Source organism: Hemiscyllium ocellatum, chromosome 31 (assembly GCF_020745735.1).
Source record: "Hemiscyllium ocellatum isolate sHemOce1 chromosome 31, sHemOce1.pat.X.cur, whole genome shotgun sequence".
Lineage (NCBI taxonomy): Eukaryota > Metazoa > Chordata > Chondrichthyes > Orectolobiformes > Hemiscylliidae > Hemiscyllium > Hemiscyllium ocellatum.
In genome coordinates, this window is record NC_083431.1 from 34,392,260 (window position 1) to 34,412,299 (window position 20,040).

The 20,040-nt window shown below is 40.5% G+C and overlaps 1 protein-coding gene across 1 annotated transcript in view; it reads right to left on the bottom strand.

Moving 5' to 3' along the window:
• slc5a2 (solute carrier family 5 member 2) overlaps positions 1-10,160 on the bottom strand; it is a 67,086-nt gene extending 56,926 nt beyond the window's left edge. The window contains exon 1 of the mRNA XM_060848415.1: positions 10,038-10,160. Within this exon, the coding sequence (XP_060704398.1) occupies positions 10,038-10,160 (123 nt within the window). The remainder of the gene's footprint in view (positions 1-10,037) is intronic.
• Between the last annotated feature and the right edge of the window lie 9,880 nt (positions 10,161-20,040).

Sequence of the window (20,040 nt, forward strand, 5' to 3'; positions counted from 1 at the left end):
GAATATATTTAATATCAAGCCTCATCAGCCCTCTGAAATAAAGATTTGCACAGATTCATTGCCCTCCATCTGTCTTAAATGGGCAACCCTTTAATATGAGATGGTGCTCTCTGGTCTTAGACTTTCCCACAAAGGGTGACAACTTCTACCATGCCCAGTCCCCTAAGAATCTTATATGTTTTGATAAGGTTCCCTCTCATTCTTCTAAATGCCAGTGAGGATAGGCCCAGTCAACTCAAACTCTTCTCATAAGACAGTCCTTCCAAACTTGAGATCAGTCTAGTGAGCCTTCTTTGGACTGGCTCCATTGAGGCCCCAGCACTGATCCATGTGACACATCACTAGTTGCACGTTGCCATCCTGAAAATGCTTCCTTATCCAAATTCTGTCTTCTATTAGTTAAAATCAATCTTCTATCCATGTTTATATACAATTCTAACACCGTGAACACTTCTCTTATTAAGTAATCATAACTTTCTGGAACTCCAGTTTATGTTATATCCACTGCTTTCCCTTTGTTTACCTACTTGTTATGTCCTCAAAGAATTCCAGGAAAATTTTCAAATGTGATTTGCCTTTTGTGAAGCCTCTGCTTGATCATATTAATGTATTTCTAAATGCTCTGCTATTACATCCTTTTTAATAGACTCTTAACTTGTTCTGATGACAGACATTAAGCTAACTGGCTCATACGTACCTTTTATTTGTCTTATCTTTTTAGATAAAAGTATTATCTTGGCAGCTTTCCGTTCCTCTGGAACTTTTCAGAATCTGAGGATTTTGAAAGATTGCTAGCAGGTCCAAGGGACTTCATTGCCTTTTATCTTATTGATTTATCTCACAGTTTTTCTCTAATGTTAGTAATTATATTTATTTCCTCTCCTCCTTTTGCCCTTTTTATATGTAATTTTGGAATACTATTAGTATCTTCTACTGTGAAGACTGATGCAAAGTATTAATTAACTTCCTCTGTTATTTCCTAATGCCCCATTATTATTTCCCATGCCTCATTCTCTAAGGGGCCGATGTTCACTTTAGCTTCTCTCTTCCTTCCTTTTTACTAAAAGGAGCTCTTGTTGTATGTCTTGATATTACTTATAAGCTACCCTCAAGGTTTATATTCTTTTTTTAAATTGCCTTCTACTGGTTTATGATTAATCTTTGTTACATTGTATGGTTTTTCTTTCAGTTTGGTGCTGTTCTTAACTTCCCTGGTTAACCATAGCTGACCTATCCCTTATTCACTGGGATATCTTTGCTCTGAGCCAGGAATATTTTCTTAAATGTCTACTATTGTGGTTTTACTGCTAATCTCCTTTCCTAACCCACTTCAGCTAGCACTACATTTATTCCTTTGTAATTATCTTTATTTAAGTTTAGAACAGTTGCTTCTCACTCAAATTCCTCATACTCAAGTGCACGCTAAACTCTACCATGTTCTGGTTACTGTTTCTTCAGGAATCTTTTCCTCTGACATCAATTATTAAGCTTGCATCATTATGTATCACCAGATTCAGAATAGCCTGATCCCCGGTTGATTCCACAACATAATGTTCTAAGAAACTGTCCTGAATACATACTATGAAATCTTCTTCATGCTGCCTCTACCTATCTTACTATTCCAATCTACATGAAGATTACTATCAGCTATGAATAATTTACTGCCTTTGTTACATTCCTTCATTATCTCTATTTATTCTCTGTTCCAACATACAGCTATTTTTAACGGTACTTTAGGCTACTCTTATCAGTGTCTTCTTCTCCTTTTTATTTCTTATCGCCATCTGTGTTGAATCTACATCTTCATTTCCTTGACCATAATTTATTATCATATTTGTTCTATCCCATACTAATAATGCTACCCACCACAGTTTCCTTCCTGCTTGTCCTTTCAAAAGGTCACATAACCCTGATTATTCAGTTTCCAGGTTTGATCTCCTTATAATCCTGTCTCTATAATGGCTGTAAGATTATACTCATTAACTAGTTTGGTTAATTTATTTATTTTGTTCTGAATACTACATATATTCAAGTGAAGAGCTATTAATTTTGTCTTTGTACCATTTTCCCCCTTGATGTTATTTACTGCCGTGTTTCTTTATTTGTAATTCAGTTCCTTCCTATCCCTCCCTGGGTATCATTATCCAAATAACTGCCCTGTATAGATGCCACATCTTTTTGCTTTACAAGGCTATATTTCCCTTCTTCAAAACCCTCCCTCTAATTAGTTTAAAGCCCTATCTACAGCCTTAGTTATTTAATTTGCAAGGACACTGATACCAGCATGGATCAAGTGAAGCTCATGTCACCTGACCAGCTCCTTCTACCCCAGAACTAGTGCCACTCCCCCATGAACTGAAAGCCATTTCACCCACACCAATCTTTAAGCACATATTTAACTCCTTGACTTTATTTACATTGTGCAAGTTTGCCTGTGGCTCAGGTAGTAATTCAGAGTCTATTACCTTAGAGGTTCTGCTTTTTAATCAAACTCTTAACTATTCAGAACTTTCAGCAGCATCTCCTTTCTAGTCCTATCAATGTCATTGGTAGCAATGTGGCCAGCGACTCCTGGACCCCTCCCCTTCATTTCCAAATAAGGCGATATCCTTCACCAGGCAGGCAACATAGCCTTCAGGAATCCTGCTCAGAGAACAATATCTTCGTCCTAATTGTACATCCCCCTACCGCTATTATTACATTCCTATTTCCCCTATACCAGTTGAATGGTTCACTGTACCTGGGTGCCATATTCGGGTTTGCTCATCCTTCCTGCAGTTTTTACTCTTGACTGCACAACCTGCAAGAACCTCATAGCTGCTCAACAATTGCAGTGGCTAAGGCTCCTCAATTTTAACTCCCTAGTCCTAAAGCCTGCTTCAGCTGCAGTCACATTCTCCCTGTCCCTGAACACAGATCAATTTTGAATTACATATTCTGGTGGCTGTGACCACCCTCTAGAGTGAAATGTTCAGTTAACCTTCCCTTCCCTAATGTGGCTCAATGTCTGTAGCTCAGATTCCAGATTCTTAACTCTGATCTGAAATTCCTTTCATCACAAACGCTGACTATAGATGAACTTGCTGGGAATCACATTGGTGTTCAATAACTTCCACATGTTGTAGAAGCAACACATCACCTGTCCCACCATCGCTACCATATATAATGTAATTTGCAAATTAAGCACGCTAAGTTCTTTGTTTTTTCCACTTCACTGTGATGATATTTTGTTTTCATAAACTAAAAAGAAGAAAAATACTGGAAGCCTAAACACAAACTGAAGACCTGACTTTTACTCTAAAGACTAAAACTTTTCAGTAATTCTTCTCACCAATCTTTCCCTGTACTCATTGTTATGCTGTGGTTTGTGACATCTTTAAACCACTGGTCTCACTGCAAGTCAGCCTCTTGATCTAAGCCTTATGCATGCCTGGCCACCTCTCGTTCTGGAGAATTTACTTCTTGCAGTAAACCATAATTAAAGCATCTGCATCCCTCATTGCACCAAACTTACATTTTGAAACAGATTTCCAAAGGTATATTCAATGAACTCTCTTGGCCTTTTTCTCGCTCTGATGAAATCTTGAGCAAAATGACCATGCGTCTTACTAACCATGTAGTGATGAGCATCCCCTTCCTTATGTGGATCTGTTGAGAGACCCTTTTTAGCTACAGTGATCAACAACTCATTCAGACAAAGGGGTTCTGCTGCTTGAATTCTAGTCGCCAGAATCTGCAGTCACCTCCTTTAGTTAGACTACTTTAACTTACTTAAAAGCTACTGTCTTAATCTGACTTTTTTTATCTAAATATATTTTATTGTAAACTAGACTTTTAAAAATTACAACAATTACAAAACAATGCAATTAAAAACAATACAAAGAAAGAACACCAAATAAAATTTGAAAAACCCAAACTGCCCTCATGTACAAATGTATAAATCCATAAAAATATATTAATAATACCCCAACTAACTACTTACCTAAATAAATAATAACTAACAAATAAATAATAATAATAACATAGCTCAACAAAACAAAACACTAACTCTTGAATATCAAGAGCATTACTTATCACATATTCATACATTCACAGTTCCCCCTCTCTGGGTATTGGACCCATAAAGCACAAACATTACGGCTATATAAAACCCCTTTTAGTGTGGCTGACAAATCAGTCTCCAGTATTCCAAAAAAGGCCACCATGTCTTGTAGAAATTCTCAGTTTTGTGGTGTACCATACTTGTAGAAAATCCAAGGGTATATACTCCATGACAATCTTATGTCGACCCTACAGGCCCGGGGGATTTTCGGACACCCAAGCTAACAAGATGTTCTTTCTGGTGCAAGAAATGAGGATGTTGAAAAGTTTTTTCTTATGTGCATCCACAGGGAACACACTGGGCATTCCAAGAAGAAAAGAGACTGGATCCTTCTCCACCCTTACACCCAAAGTCTCTTCATTGCACCTGCCATAGTGCTCCAGTATGTTTGAAGCCTACCACAGGACCAGAGACAATGGGTAAGAGTGCCCGTACTAACTCTACACTTGGGGCATGTTGAAGGTACCCCTGGTTTAAGTTTTGACAAATGATCCGGAGCCAAGTGGAAAATCTTCAACTGTAAAGCATGGGTTCTATTGCAAATTGATATTTTACTTGCGTTTTCCCAAATATCTTCCCATGCCTCTGAGGAGATCTCAATGCCAAACTTTTTCTCCCACTACCTGTAGAGTCAATCGAACTCATCTGAGGGGCTGCCCCCTTACTGATGATATAAAGTGCTGACAGAATGTGTACTCTTAACACTGAGCACTCTCCTCTCTATGTCGGACTTGTAGGGATCAGTCAAAAGTGTAATCTTTTTTTTAATAAAATCCCTAACTTGAAAAAAAAACTAAAGTGGTCCCTGCTAGATAGCTCATATTTCTGCTCTAATTGATTAAAATGCACATTGTAACCCTCTCAAATAAATCATGCATGCAAGACACACCCCTAGCTGCCCAATATTTGAATCCTGAATGTATCATCCCCAGCTGAAAACCAGGCATATCCACTACAGGTGTAAGAAAAAATATCTTGCCAATATTGCCTTCCCTCTGCCAAATTGCCCTCCATACTTTAACAGTACTGATAATTATTGGGTTAGGATCAACGAGGTAAAAGCAATGACTGCAGATGCTGGAAACCAGATTCTGGATTAGTGGTGCTGGAAGAGCACAGCAGATCAGGCAGCATCCAAGGAGCAGCGAAATCGACGTTTCAGGCAAAAGCCCTTCATCAGGAATAAAGGCAGAGAGCCTGAAGTATGGAGAGATAAGCTAGAGGAGAGTGGGGGTGGGGAGAAAGTAGCATAAAGTACAATAGGTGAGTGGGGGAGGGGATGAAGGTGATAGGTCAGGGAGGAGAGGGTGGAGTGGATAGGTGGAAAAGGAGATAGGCAGGTAGGACAAGTCCGGACAAGTCATGGGGACAGTGCTGAGCTGGAAGTTTGGAACTAGGGTGAGGTGGGGGAAGGGGAAATGAGGAAACTGTTGAAGTCCACATTGATTCCCTGGGGTTGAAGTGTTCCGAGGGGGAAGATGCGGGGAAACTGAGCGCATCCTAGCAAAGCGCTTTAGGGAACATCTCTGGGACACCCACACAATCAACCACACTGCCCGTGGTCCAACATTTCAACTCCCACTCCCACTCTGCCAAGGACATGGAGGTCCTGGGCCTTCTTCACCGCTGCTCCCTCACCACCAGACACCTGGAGGAAGAACGCCTCAGCTTCCACCTTGGAACACTTCAACTCCAGGGCGTCAATGTGGACTTCAACAGTTTCCTCATTTCCCCTTCCCCCACCTCACCCTAGTTCCAAACTTCAAGCTCAGCACTGTCCCCATGACTTGTCTGGACTTGTCCTACCTGCCCATCTCCTTTTCCACCTATCCACTCCACCCTCTCCTCCCTGACCTATCATCTTCAACCCCTCCCCCACTCACCTATTGTACTCTGTGCTACTTTCTCCCCACCCCATCCTCCTCTAGCTTATCTCTCCACGCTTCAGGCTCTCTGTCTTTATTCCTGATGAAGGGCTTTTGCCCGAAACGTCGATTTCGCTGTTGTTTGGATGCTACCTGAACACACTGTGCTCTTCCAGCACCACTAATCCTGGAACTATTTGGTTATGGCAGTATTCTTTAACTGTCCTCATTTTGTCCAAAAACAGCAAACTAGTAAGGGGGCACTTTGCCTGAGAGGTTTTGATATCCAACCATATTGAAAAAGGGTCCCCACAGGCCCAATCACTCACGTAAGATGAAAGTGAGCTTAGTTGATATTTTTTAATGTCCAGGTGATCCACTACCCTCAGTTTGTGAGGCAACTGCAGTTTAGCTAATTTAAGAAGGGGCTGCTTACAATGCCAAATAAAAGAACTGAACTAGCCATTCAGTCTCCTGTACATTTGCTTATTGAAATGGGTACAACAAATAGGGAAAAGTATTCATCTTAAGACCTAACCGACCTAACCACAAGATCGGAAGCGCCTCCCATCTTTGAAGGTCTTGGTTGATTTTGTCGAATAATTTAACAAAATTAGCTTTAAACAATTGATCAAAAACTGGAGTGATGAATATGACCACTTAAATGGGAATCAAGATTCGCATTCAAGACCTAACACCTTTGTAAGACCATCCAGAGGCATAGACTCTGATTTTGCAAAATTCATCTTGTGCCAAACGAGCTAATGCATTGTATCAGGCCAGGCATGAAACTGCTGGATTTGACAAATTAATGAGGACATTGTCCACACACAACGAAATCTTAGGTAATATTGACCCCACTTCTGGACCTGATATATTAGGATCCCTACGAATGGCCTCCACCAATAGTTTAATCACCAACATAAAAAGCAGTGGCGAAAGGGGACAGCCCTGCTGGCTTCCCCTAAAAATGCTAAAATTGCTTGATCATATCCCATTGATGATGACTGCAGTGAGAGGGTCACTGTGGAGGACCTTTACCCATTTTATAAAGGCTTTGCCCAAGTCAAACCGTTCTACAGTATAAAAAAAGGCCAGCCACTCAACTTAATCTAATGCTTTCTCCACATCTAGAGAAACCACCAATCCCTGTATTGACTGTTGTTGACTTGTTTGAATTACATTAAGTAGCCTCCTAACATTATTGGGGGAACTGCGGCCCTTTATGAAGCCCTGGTGCTCTTTAACAATAGAAAGTAACACATTTTCAAGCCTTAACATAAGAGTCTTAGAGAGGATTTTAAAGTCCACATTTAAAAGTGAAATAGACCTGTAAGAAACACAGTCTGAAGCTGTTTCACAGCCTCCTGCACCTGTTGCAAGAGGACATTGAGAAAAAACTCTTGTTCGTGGGTCATACCTGGGAACTCCAGATCCTTGCAAAAGGATTCTATCTTGGCCAGCCCCTCCTCACAACTCTTAGATTCGTATAATTCAGAGTAAAATCTCTGGAATGTTGCATTAATGTTTTTGTAATTGTATGTTAGGTTCCCAGACGCTTCCCCAATTGGCGTAATGGCTTGAGGGGCACTCCTTTTCCTGGCGAAAAACGTTAGGTACTTGTCTGGTTTATCACCATGCTCATATAATCTTTGTTTTGTGACAGTAAGCTCCTTCTTTGCTATCTGTGTGAGCACGGAATTCAATGCAGAGCTGTAATCCTCTGTAGCTTGGCAACGAGGGCCTGTCAGAGTAAGCCTTCTTGGCTGCCTTCAAGGAGACATTGCTGCTGGCCTTCTGCCGCTTTCTACTGGCAGAGTAGGAGATAACTAACCCCGGCATAGGCTTTGGCAGTTTCCTAAAGGACTTTCGGGCTACTAACTGAGTCTGAGTTAATGTCTAGGAACGCTCTAAATTCCTTAGAGAAGTACTCCACAAACGTATTATCCTTAAGAATAAAGGGATGCATTTGCCTGCACCTCAGGCCCACTATAGCATCTTAATCTTAACCAGTAGTTACACTGGAGCGTGATTGGAGATGGTAATATTACCAATTGTACAAGATGCCAAAAGTCCAGGGTTGTCATGGGGGTCAGAAAAAAATCAATCCTGGTGTGACATCTGTATGGATTGGAAAAAAGTCATAAAATCCCTGCCTATAGGGCGGAGACGCCTCCAGTTGTCCACCAACCCTAACTCCACACACAGATCCACTAATTGTTTCATTTGTACAAAGGGTATCGGGGTGCCTTTGGGCAACCTGTCTACTGTGGGATCCATGAGACAGTTAAAATATCCCTCTATTATGATATGCTGGGACTCGAGACTGATCAATTTAGAGTATTTTGTATCAGTAATTACAGTAGAAAAGAACATGGAAGAAATAGAACAGAGGGTAATAGATGGTGACATCTTGAAAGATGTCCATATTACAGAAGAGAAAGTGCTGAATGTCTTGAAATGCATGGAAGTGGATAAATCCCCGAGACCTGATCAGGTGTACCTTAGAACTCTGTAGGAAGCTAGGGAAGTGATTGCTGGGCCTCTTACTGAGATATTTACATCATTGATAGTCACAAGTGAGGTGCCGGAAGACTGGAGGTTGACTAACATGATGCCACTGTTTAAGAAAGGTGATAAGGACAAACCTGGGATCTATAGACCAGCGAGCCTGATGTCGGTGGAGGGCTAGTTGTTGGAGGGAGTCCTGAGGGACAGGATATATATGTATTTGGAAAAGCATGGACTGATTAGGGATAGTCAACATGAATTTGTGCATGAGAAATCATGTCTCGCTAACTCGATTGAGTTTTTTGAAGAACTAACAAAGAGGATTAAAGAGGACAGAGTGGTAGATGTGATCTATATAGACTTCAGTAAGGCGTTCGACAAAGTTCCCCAGGGAGATTAGATCTCATGGAATACAGGAAGAACTAGCCATTTGGATACAAAACTGGTTCAAAGGCAGAAGACAGAGAGTGTTGGTGTAGGGTTGTTTTTCAGACTGGAGACCTGTGACCAGTGGAGTGCCACAAGGATCAGTGCTGGGTTCACTACTTTTCATCATTTATATAAATGATTTGGATGTGAGCATAAGAAGTATAGTTAGTAAGTTTGCAGATGTCACCAAATTTGGACGTGTAATGGACAGTACAGAAGGTTACCTCAGATTACAACAGGATCTTGATCAGATGGGCCAAAGGGCTGAGAAGTGGCAGATAGAGTTTAATTTAGACAAACGTGAGGTGCTGCATTTTGGGAAAGCATATCTCAGCAGGATTTATACACTTACTGGTAAGGTCCTAGGGAGTGTTGCTGAACAAAGAGAGCTTGGAGGTCAGGTTCATAGCTCCTTGAAAGTGCAGTTGCAGGTAGATATGATAGTGAAGAAGGTGTTTTGTATGCCAACCTTCATTGGTCAAAGTATTGAGTACAGGAGTTGGGAGGTCAAGTTACAGCTGTACAGGACATTGGTTCAGCCACTGTTGGAATATTGCGTGCAATTCTGGTCTCCTTCCTATCGGAAAGATGTTGTGAAACTTGAAAGGGTTCAGAAAAGATTTACAAGGATGTTGCCAGGGTTGGAGGATTTGAGTTATAGGGAGAGGCTGAACAGGCTGGGGCTGTTTTCCCTGGAGCGTCGGAAGCTGAGGGATGACTTTCTGGAGGTTTATAAAATCATGAGGGGCATGGATAGGGTAATTAGGCAAAGTCTTTTCCCTGGGGTGGGGGAGTCCAGAACTAGACAGCATAGGCTTAGGGTGAGAGGGGAAAGATATAAAAGAGACCTAAGGGGCAACATTTCCATGCAGAGTGTGGTACGTGTATGGAATGACCTGCCAGAGGAAGTGGTGGACGCTAGTACAATTGCAACATTTAAAAGGCATCTGGATGGGTATATGAATAGGAAGGGTTTAGAGATATATGGGCCAGGTCAAACTAGATTGGGTTGGGATATCTGGTCAGCATGGACAAGTTGGGCAGAAGGGTCTGTTTCCATGCTGTACATCTCTGACTCTATCACTCTAAGAGCAGGACCCAAACAGAGTGAGGGAAAAAAAAACACTTACCCATAGTCCGACACCAATCACCAAAACAAAGTACAGGACAATCACAGAAATGTCTGCAGCATTGTTGATGGCCACGGTTTGTATAGGAGATGCAGTAGATGCCGGAATCGCAGATGTCTTCATATCAGCTTGGTCAACAGAGAGGGAAGGTAACAAGTGTGAAAGAGGCTACGACAACATCTGACAGGATGAGGGACTAGTGTATTAATACAGGACTGGTAAGTAATGATTGAACCAATCGTATTTAATAGGTTACTGAGTGCTGACAGTCTCCCTTTTCAGTGCGAAGCTCCTCAGGAGACTTTCCAATTATTATTTTCCCAGTGCATTCTATAAAATAGATCAGGACGAAGGAACAGGGTATTGTTGCTAAGTTTGCAGGTGACACAAAAGTGGGTGAATGGACAAGTAGCACTGAGGAAGTGGAGAGGCTGAAGAAGAACAGGCTAGGAGAGTGGGTAAAGGTGTGGCAGAAGGAATACAATGTTGGAAAGCGTGAGGTTATGCACTTTGGTCAGAAGAATAAAGGCATAGGCTATTTTCTAAATGGGGAAAGGCTTTGGAAATCTGAAGCACAAAGGGACTTGGGAGTCCTTGTTCCAGATTCTCTTCAGGTTAATATACAGGTTCAATTGGCAGTTAGGAAGGCAAATGCATTGTTAGCATTCATTTCAAGAGGGCTAGAATACAAGAACTGAAACCTACTGCTGAGGTGCATGTGCCTTTGGAACATTGTGACCAGTTCTGTGCCCTGTAAATAAGGAAGGATGTGTTGGCATTGGAGTGTGCCTAGAGCAGGTTTACAACAATGATCTTGGGGATGAAGGGTTTATCATGTGAGGAATGGTTGAAGACTCTGGGTCTGTCTTCTTTGGAGTTTAGAAGGATGTGTGGGGGCAAAATCTGTTTGAAACTTATTGGATGCTGAGAAGCCTGGATAGAGTGAACTTGGAAAAGATGTTTCTACCAGTAAAAGAGAGAAGGAGCTGAGGGCACAGCCTCAGAGTGAAGAAATAACCCTTTACAACTGAAAGGAGGAGGAATTCCTTCATTTTCAAAATGGTGAATCTGCGGAACTCATTGCCGTAGAGGTATGTGGAGGTCAGGTCATCTATCAAGACAGAGATAGATAGGTTCTTGATTGGCAAATAGATTACAAGAGAGAAAATAGGAGAATGGGGCTAGAAATGTATCAGCCATGAAAGAATGGCAGAGCAGACTCGATAGGCCGAGTGGCCTAATTCTGCTTCTATGTCTTATGGTCTTATTTGATAAATACAGTACATTGTGGTATTAAGGTACACAGATCAGAAATTAGTTTACATAATTGCTGACTTAATTTATGTCACTCCATATGATATTGGGATAATAGCTATGTAAAATGACTAAGTCAGAGTCAATTCTTGCTAGCAGGAACTAGTACTAACATGTTGGCCTTTTTCAGTCGACTAGAGCCAGATAATACCCAGCAAATCATTTTTCTCTGAGTATTGGAAAATCTAATCTCTAAAGCAGAAGATCTCTTCAGCAATAATCAACAATGTTCTACAAGAACTCCAGAGTGTGGTGGCCTAAGAAGTGCAGTCACCCATGTTAAGAAGTAAGGATTGTGTGTCAACTATAGTTCAGTTTGAGTGAGAGACTTGTGCTTTAAAGCCCTGCTCAAGGACTTTGGTGCAACAAACAGCCCTGTAGCACTGAGGCAGTGGTGCATTGTCAGATGTGTTATCTTTCAGTTGAAATGTTAAAGAAAGGCTCTACCTGTCCTCTCAGATGGATTAATTTCAAAGAGGAGTAGAGGAGTTACCCTTGTGTCCGAAAAAATATTGATCCCTCAAACAACATTACAAAATCAGATCATTTGGTTGTTAACACAGTTCTATGGGAGTTTGTTATGTGCAAACAATCTGCCACATTTCCTAAACCTGGAAGATGTTTCATTGGCTGTAAAGTACTTTGGAACAACCGGTGGTAGTGGAAATGCTACGTAAATGAAAATCATTCTCATTTTTAAAACGAAATAGTTTATATTAATGTACAACTTAGGAGCATGAATAGACCAGTCATCCCTTGAGTCTACCCTGCCATTCAACAAGATCATGGCTAATCCGTAACCTCACATTTCACTTACCCCTGATAACCTTTCAACTCCTTGCTCAACAAGAATCTACATATCTCGGCTTTAAAAAATATTCAAGGACTCTGATTTTACCATCTTTTCAGGAGGAAAGTTTCAGAGTCTCATGATTCTCTGAGAGAATATAATTTGTCTCATCTTGGTTTTAAATGGGAGATTTTTAAATGTGACCTCTAATTATAGATCCTCCCATAAGAAGGAACATTGTCTCCACATCTAACCTGAAAAAGCCCTTCAGGAACTTATATCTTTTGATCAAATCACTCCTTACTCTTCTAAACTCTAGAAGGCAGAAGGCTAGCCTGAATAACTTTTGCTCATAAGACAATACATCAATTTCAGGCATTTCTCTAGAAAATCTTCTCTAATTATCTCCAACATGTGATGTGAATCTGCTGGTGTTGGACTGGGGTGGACAAAGTTAAAAATCACACAGAATCAGGCTATTGTCCAAAAAAAGGTTTATTTGGAAGTACGCGCTTTTGGAACACTGCTCCTTCGTCAGGTAGCTAGTCTAGTTAAACCAGTTGGATTATAACCTGGTGCTATGTGATTTTTAACTATCTCCAACACATTTACATCCTTCCTAATAAGGTGACAAGTCCTATGCACTAGTCTCACCAGTGCCCTTTATAACTGAAGCATAAACTTCCTACTTTTGTATTCAATTCTCCTTGTGAGAAATATTAACATTTCCTAATTGCAAGCTTCACTACTAAGTCCTACCTTTCCTACTTACTGGCTGTACTTGCATACTAACCTTTGTATTCATGCATAGGGATACCCAGATACCTCTGTAATTCAGAGGCCTGCAATCTCTCACCATTTAGATCAAGTTTCCTTTCTTTGAAATTGAGAATCTCACATCTTATATCCTTTTTGCCAATCTTGACTGACTTACTTAACCTAGAAACAGAGGACAAAGTTAAAGAATGAAAAGTCTCTCTTTTAAGATGGCCTCTCAGAAGGCCATTATTAAATTAGAAAATTATTAGACTCTGTGTGGAAACTGACCCTTCAGTCCAACTTATCAATGTACCCATGTTCCTAAACTAAACGTGTCCCACCTGCCTGCATTTGGCCTATATCCTGACAATACTTTCATATTCACAAACTTATCTAAATGTCTTTTAAATGTTGTAACTTTACCAGCATTCACTATTTCCTCTGGCAGGTCATTCCACACATAAACCACTCTTTGTGTAAAAAGATTCCCTGTCATGTCCTTTTTAAATCTTTCTCTTTTCACCTTAAAAATATGGCCTGAACTACCCACCCTAGGGAAAAGGTATTTGCTCTTCACTTTATTTATGTCCATCATTATTTTATAAACTTCTATAAGGTCTCAACCTCCTATATTCCAGTGAAACAAGTCCCAACCTATTTTTATAACTCAAACCTTCCAATCCCAGAAACATTCTGACAAATCTTTTCTGAACTCTCTCCAGCTTAATAATATCTTTCCTATAACTGGGTGACCAGAACTGGGCACTGTACTCCAGAAGAGGCCTCACCAACATCCTGTACAACTTCAACGTGACTTCCCAACTCCTGTACTCAAAGGACTGACCAATAAAGGCAAGTATGCCAAATGCCTTCTTAATCACATTGCTCACCTGTGACACAAATTTCAAAGAATTATGTACCTGAACCGCTAAGTCTTTCTATTCTACAACACTGCCCAGAACCCGACCATTAATTGTATAAGTCCTGCCTTTGTTTATATTACCAAAATGCAGTCTCTTGCATTTATCCAAATTAAACTCCATCTGCCACTCTCAGCTCATTGACCCAATTGATCAAGATCTTTTTGTGATCTTAGATAACCTTCTTCACTGTCTACTACACCACCAATTTTGGTGTCATCTGCAAACTTACTAACCATACTTCCTTTGTTCTCATTTAAACCATTTATGTAAATTAAAAAACAACCATGGACCCAATATTGGTCCCTGTGGAACAGGCCTCCAGTCCAAAAAAACAACTCTCCAACACCACCCTCTGTCTCCTACTATAAACTTAATATTTGTGGAATTCTCTTTCCCAGAAAGCAGTGGAAGCTGAGTCATTAAATTAATCAAGACACAATTAGATTTTTCATAGATGGGGAGAGAAAAGTATTGGAGTCAGACAGAGAAATAGGATTGAGACCACAACCAGATTGTCCATGATCTTATTGAATGGCGGAGCAGGCTTAAAGTCCAAATGACTTTCTCTTGTTCCGACACTGTATTTTCGTTTGTGTGTGTTTGGCAGTTGTAGCAATGAGCTCTGAATGGTTTGTTACCTTTCTCATGGTAGGATGAAGAATAGCATTCAGCAAATGCAAAAGTTTCTGGGAAGAAAGGGAGAGGGAAAGGTCAAGTTTGGAACCATATGATTTAGAAATATATTAAAGAAATTGAGGATCATAATCTCTAGATCATACTATCCAACAAGTTTGAGATTACAAACAGAAAGATCATGAAGATGGTCTTGCAGTGAAGAGCTTGTGAAGGAAGAAACAGTTCATATTTTTAGTGCACAGCAATACTTTCTGGAATGAGGATAGACAAAGGGACACAAATATCCTTTCAAGATGATAAGCAAAACCTTCACAAATAGAAGGTCTGAACAAAAGACTCCAACTTTATTTCATGCTACATCAGATGTTCATTGATTATTATTGACAGTTGGTTAATATCTACACTGAAACTTTATTGATCTGTCTCTGTAGTTTGGTTTAGGTATGCATGGTATCCCAACTTTTTATGTAGCTGTACATAAAAATTTCATGTCTCACAATTACTTAATGATGCTGATACCACAGTTCTGCTTCACTGCACAATTTGGCAGGACTGCAGAGAATACTTGGGATTAATCTACTTTTAATTAACGTAAAAAAAAGTGCTGGTAGTTGAAGTTTAAAACAAGATCAGCATTCTGACGAATTCTTCTGCAGTTTCTAGAAGGTAGTCCTTACTAGGTGAATCTGTGATCTGTGGACTTTGTCTCCTGGTTGAGAATAAACTCAATTACTGAAATCTCCTTGTTTTTTTTAATAGGAACCACAGCAGTTGTTGAGAATAAAATCCTCACTCTCAACTCATTCTCACTAGTTGACTGTCCGCAGTCACAAGGCACTAACATCACTATCCAAAACTCATGGGAACTGTTGCACAAAAGTGACATTTTTGTTAGAAACAAGAAAAAACTTTTCTGACTGAACATAGCGTTTTCTTTCAATGTGATTTTACTTCAGATAATGACTTTGCCCTCTGTAGATATATGGCAGATTTTATTTTGAATGATCCTATGTTTCTGCCTTATATGGATTATTGATATAATGGTGACATTTTGTAATGTTGCCTTGCAAGGATGTTCAGGAAATGGATACATTCCTAACAGAGCCTGTCAGTGCAACATCTTGATAGTTGAAACTTGAATACACAGGTGAAAAGACAGAATATGGTTATTGGGACAACTGTCAAATCAATAGCCTGCTTAGCTGAATTACTGCAATGATCAGGGATATTGCAGACCTGATTGATGAGTTGTTCAAGATCATTTAGTACAGCAATGATCTCAGTAATTGTCATGACTTATTGAAAGAGAAGCAGAGCCCACTGGCAATGATGGATAATGAAGTCAATAAGACTAGTGATACAAATATACAAACACACGAACAAAGAACAAGATTATATCACTAGGCCCTTTGAGCCTGTTCTGTCCTTCAATTAGTTCATGGCTGATCTGAGTTCAATTTCAACTGTACATTCCTGCATATCTTTGATAATCAAGAATCAATCTGCCTCCGCCCTGAAAATACTTAGAGACTCTGCATCGACCATCTTTTGAGGAAGACTCCCAATTCGCTGAGAGAAAAAATATGCTTCCTCATTTCTATTTTACTTTTAAGCTATGACCTATTATTCTAGATTCTTTCATAAGAGGTAGCATCCTTTCTTCATTCAGCCAGTCAACTCCTCTCAGGATCTTATGTGTTTCAGTTAAGTCAACTCTCATTCTTCTAAACTCCACGGGATACAGGCCTATCCTGTCCAGCCTTTCTCCCCCAGGCAATCCATTCATTCCCAATGATCTCAGCAGAAAGGAACAGTTGATGAATTTGATTTGACTTTTGTTGCGAAATTAATATGTTTCCGAAAGTAATTATGGTTACAAGAAATCCAACGAACTAGGTGAGTGAAAGTTGATACCTTATTGACCCAAAAGTCTGAAGCTTAATAATTTAAGGGAGCTGACTTGAGCAGTAATCAACAAATGTCCATGTCTTTGACCAATTGAAATTGTGATTACAAAGTATAGGAAAAAAATTGATGTTGTAAGATCATGTTTGGGTCCTATTTAGAATGAAGTCCACAATGATGTCAATGGGCATCAACAACCTTCACAAAGTATATATACTCAGATGGTGAGAAAGAACGTCTCTGGAATCCTACATATTTGGATCCCTGTTTCACGTTCCCGAGACCTCATCTTGAGAAAACTTTGTATGTATATTTTCTGTAGTTATTTTTAAAATAAAGATGTAGTTAACTCTACACTGCAGGTTTGGAAGGAAGGAAAGTTTGACAGATTTGGAGAGCTGCAAATCTTTGAGTTAGAGAGAAATTAAGAGAAGTAACAGCTAGATTATGGTTTGAGATGGCCTAAAGGTTGCACTAGGTTTAAAATTGTACTTTCCTACCACATCTTAGATAATGAGTTTTGAGAAGATTTGTATCTCAGGTTGAGGTTCTGGATGTAGGTTTGCTCACTGAGCTGGAAGGTTCATTTCCAGACGTTTTGTCACCATACTAGGTAACATCTTCAGTGGGCCTCCAGGCGAAGCACTGCTGATAATTCCTGCTAAATAGATTTTTAAAGTGCAGTCAATATTGTTATGTTGACTGTCAATATTGTGATTGTCAATATTGTGACTATTGCAATAATAATAGATTGAGTCGATAAAGCATGGAGTTGGAAAAAGCACAGCAGATCAAGCAACATCAGAGGAGCAAAGGGAGTCAATGTTTTGGGTCAGAACATTTCATCAGGACTGGGGAGGGGGAAGGAGCTGAGAAATACACAGAGGAAAGGGTGGGGCTGAGGGGAAGGTAGGTGGGATGTCAATAGATGATGCACGTATGAGGTGATCATGATTGGTCAATGGGAAAGGTGGAGTGGGTTGGTGGAAGGGAAGATGGACAGTTTAGGTCAGGTCAAGGGCAGTGTGGAGATGGGTGACTGTGACTGGACCTTGGTTGAGGTTGGTAGTGGTGATGGGGGGGGGGTGGGTGCTGGCGTTAGGTCAAATTTGAAAGCTGGTAAATTTTATGTTAAGGCCATATGGTTATAAGCTCCCATAATGGAACATAGGGTATTCTTCTCTCGTTATTGTGATGGTGGAGGAGGCACAAGATGGAATAAGAAATTGGGTGAATCACCAGTTGTGAATTTGTCTGTGATACCAACTTTACGATAGCATAGAAATCTAAGGAAAAGTAAGGGAATTGCACAATAGGTTAATGTATTGGTCAGATTTGTAGCAGAGAGAGAGAGAGAGAAAGTAAAACTGCAAATGCTGGAGAGTCTGAACTGAAAAGTGTGGTACTGGAAAAGCACAACAGGTCAGGCAGCATCCGAGGAGCAGCAGAATCGATGTTTTGGGCATAAGCCTTTCATCAGGAATGTTGTGGGGGAAGGGGGCTGAGTGATAAATAGGAGGGTGGTGGTGGAGCTGGGGGTGGGGGGGAAGGTAGCTGGGAAGGCGATAGGTGAGAGGTGATTGTGATAGGTTGTTGGGGATGGCGGAGCAGATAGTTGGAAAGGAAGATAGACAGGTGGGACAAGTCATGAGGGTGGTGCTGAGTTGGATCTAGGATGAGAAGGGGGGAGGGGAGATTTGGAAACTAGTAAATATAGAATGTTACAGCACAGTATAGGCCCTTCAGCCCTCAATGTTGTGCCAACCTGTGAAATTAATCTGATGCCCATCTAACCTACACCATTCTATTATTATCCATATGTATGTCCAATGTCCATTTAAATGCTCTTAACGTAGGTGAATCTACCACTGTTGCTGGCAGGCCGTTCCACACCTCTACTACTCTCTGAGTAAAGACACTACCCCTGATATCTGTCCTAAATCTATCATCCCTCAATTTAAAGCTGTGTTCTCTTGTGTTAGCCTTCACCATCGAAGGAAAAGGCTCTCACTGTCCACCCTATCTAACTCTCTGATTATCTTATACGTCTCGATTCAGTCACCTCTCAACTTTCTTCTCTCCAACAAAAACAGCCTTAGTTCCCTCAGTCTTTCCTTGTAAGACTTTCCTTTCATACCAGGCAACATCCTAATAAATCTCCTCTGAACTCTTTCCAAAGCTTTCACATCCTTCCTATAATGCGGTGACCAGAACTGTACGCAATACTACAGGTGTGGCCTTACCAGTGTCATGCTGAAGCCCAATCCACCTACCAATAAACGCCTACACAATAAATGCCTTCTTAACAACCCTATCAACCTGGGTGGCAACTTTCAGGGATTTATACACCTGGACACTGAGATCTCTGTGTTCCTCTACATTGCCAAGAATCTTACCATTAGCCCAGTACTCTGAGTTCCCATAATTTCTTCCAAAATGAACTACCTCACACTTTTCTGCATTAAACTCCATTTGCCACTTCTCAGCCCAGCTCCGCATCATATCTGTGTCCCTCGTAGCTCACAACATGCTTCGGCACTATCCACAACTCTGCCTACCTTATTGTCATCTGCAAATTTACTAACCCATCCTTCTACGCCCACATCCAGGTCATTTATAAAAATGACAAACAGCAGTGGCCCCAAAACAGATCCTTGCAGCACACCACTGGTAACTGAGCTCCAGAATGAACATTTCCCATTAACCACCACCCTCTGTCTTCTTTCAGCTAGCTAATTTCTTATCCAATTCACTAAATCACCTTCAATTTTGAAACTCCATATTTTGTGCAATAGCCTACCATATGGAACCTTATCAAATGCCTTACTGAAGTCCACAAACACAACATCAACCATTTTACCTTCACCCACCTGTCTTCTCACCTTCTCAAAAAACTCAATAAGGTTACTTAGGCACGACCTACCCTTCATAAAACTGTGTTGACTATCGCTAATCAAATTACTCCTTTCCAGATGATTATAAATTCTATGTCTTATAACCTTCTCCAGCACCTCACCCACAACTGAAGTAAGGCCCGCTGGTCTACAATAATCAGGGTTCTCCTGACTCCCCTTCTTGAACAAGGTAACAATATTTGCTATCCTCCAACCACACGGCATTAACGTCAACTTCATCCTGGGGTGGGGGGAAATTTGCTAATGCTCTTTGGGAGGGTTTAAACTAATGCAGCAGGGGGATGGGAACCTGAATTGTGGTTAGTGTTATCCTCCAGTTTTCTGACACTACTCATGTTGACAATGATGACATAAAGATCAAAGCCAAAGGCTCTGCAATCTCCTCCTTAGCTTCCCAGAGAATCATGAGGATAAATCCCATCTGACCCAGCAGTCTTATCTATTTCAAATCTTCCAAACTTGCTAAAACCTCCTCTTTGTCAACTGCAATACCATCTAATCTAGTAGCCTGTAACTTCATATTCTCACTAATATTACCCTTTTCCAATGTGAATACTGATGAAACGTATTCATTAAGCACTTCCCCTCTGTCCTCAGATTCCACACACAACTTCCCACTACTGTCTTTGATTGGCCTTAATCTTACTCTAGTCATTATTTTATTCCTAATATATGTATAGAAGGCCTTAGGGTTTTCCTTGATCCTATCTACCAACAACAATTCTCATGTAACCTCCTGGCTCTTCTTAAACCTGGCTTTA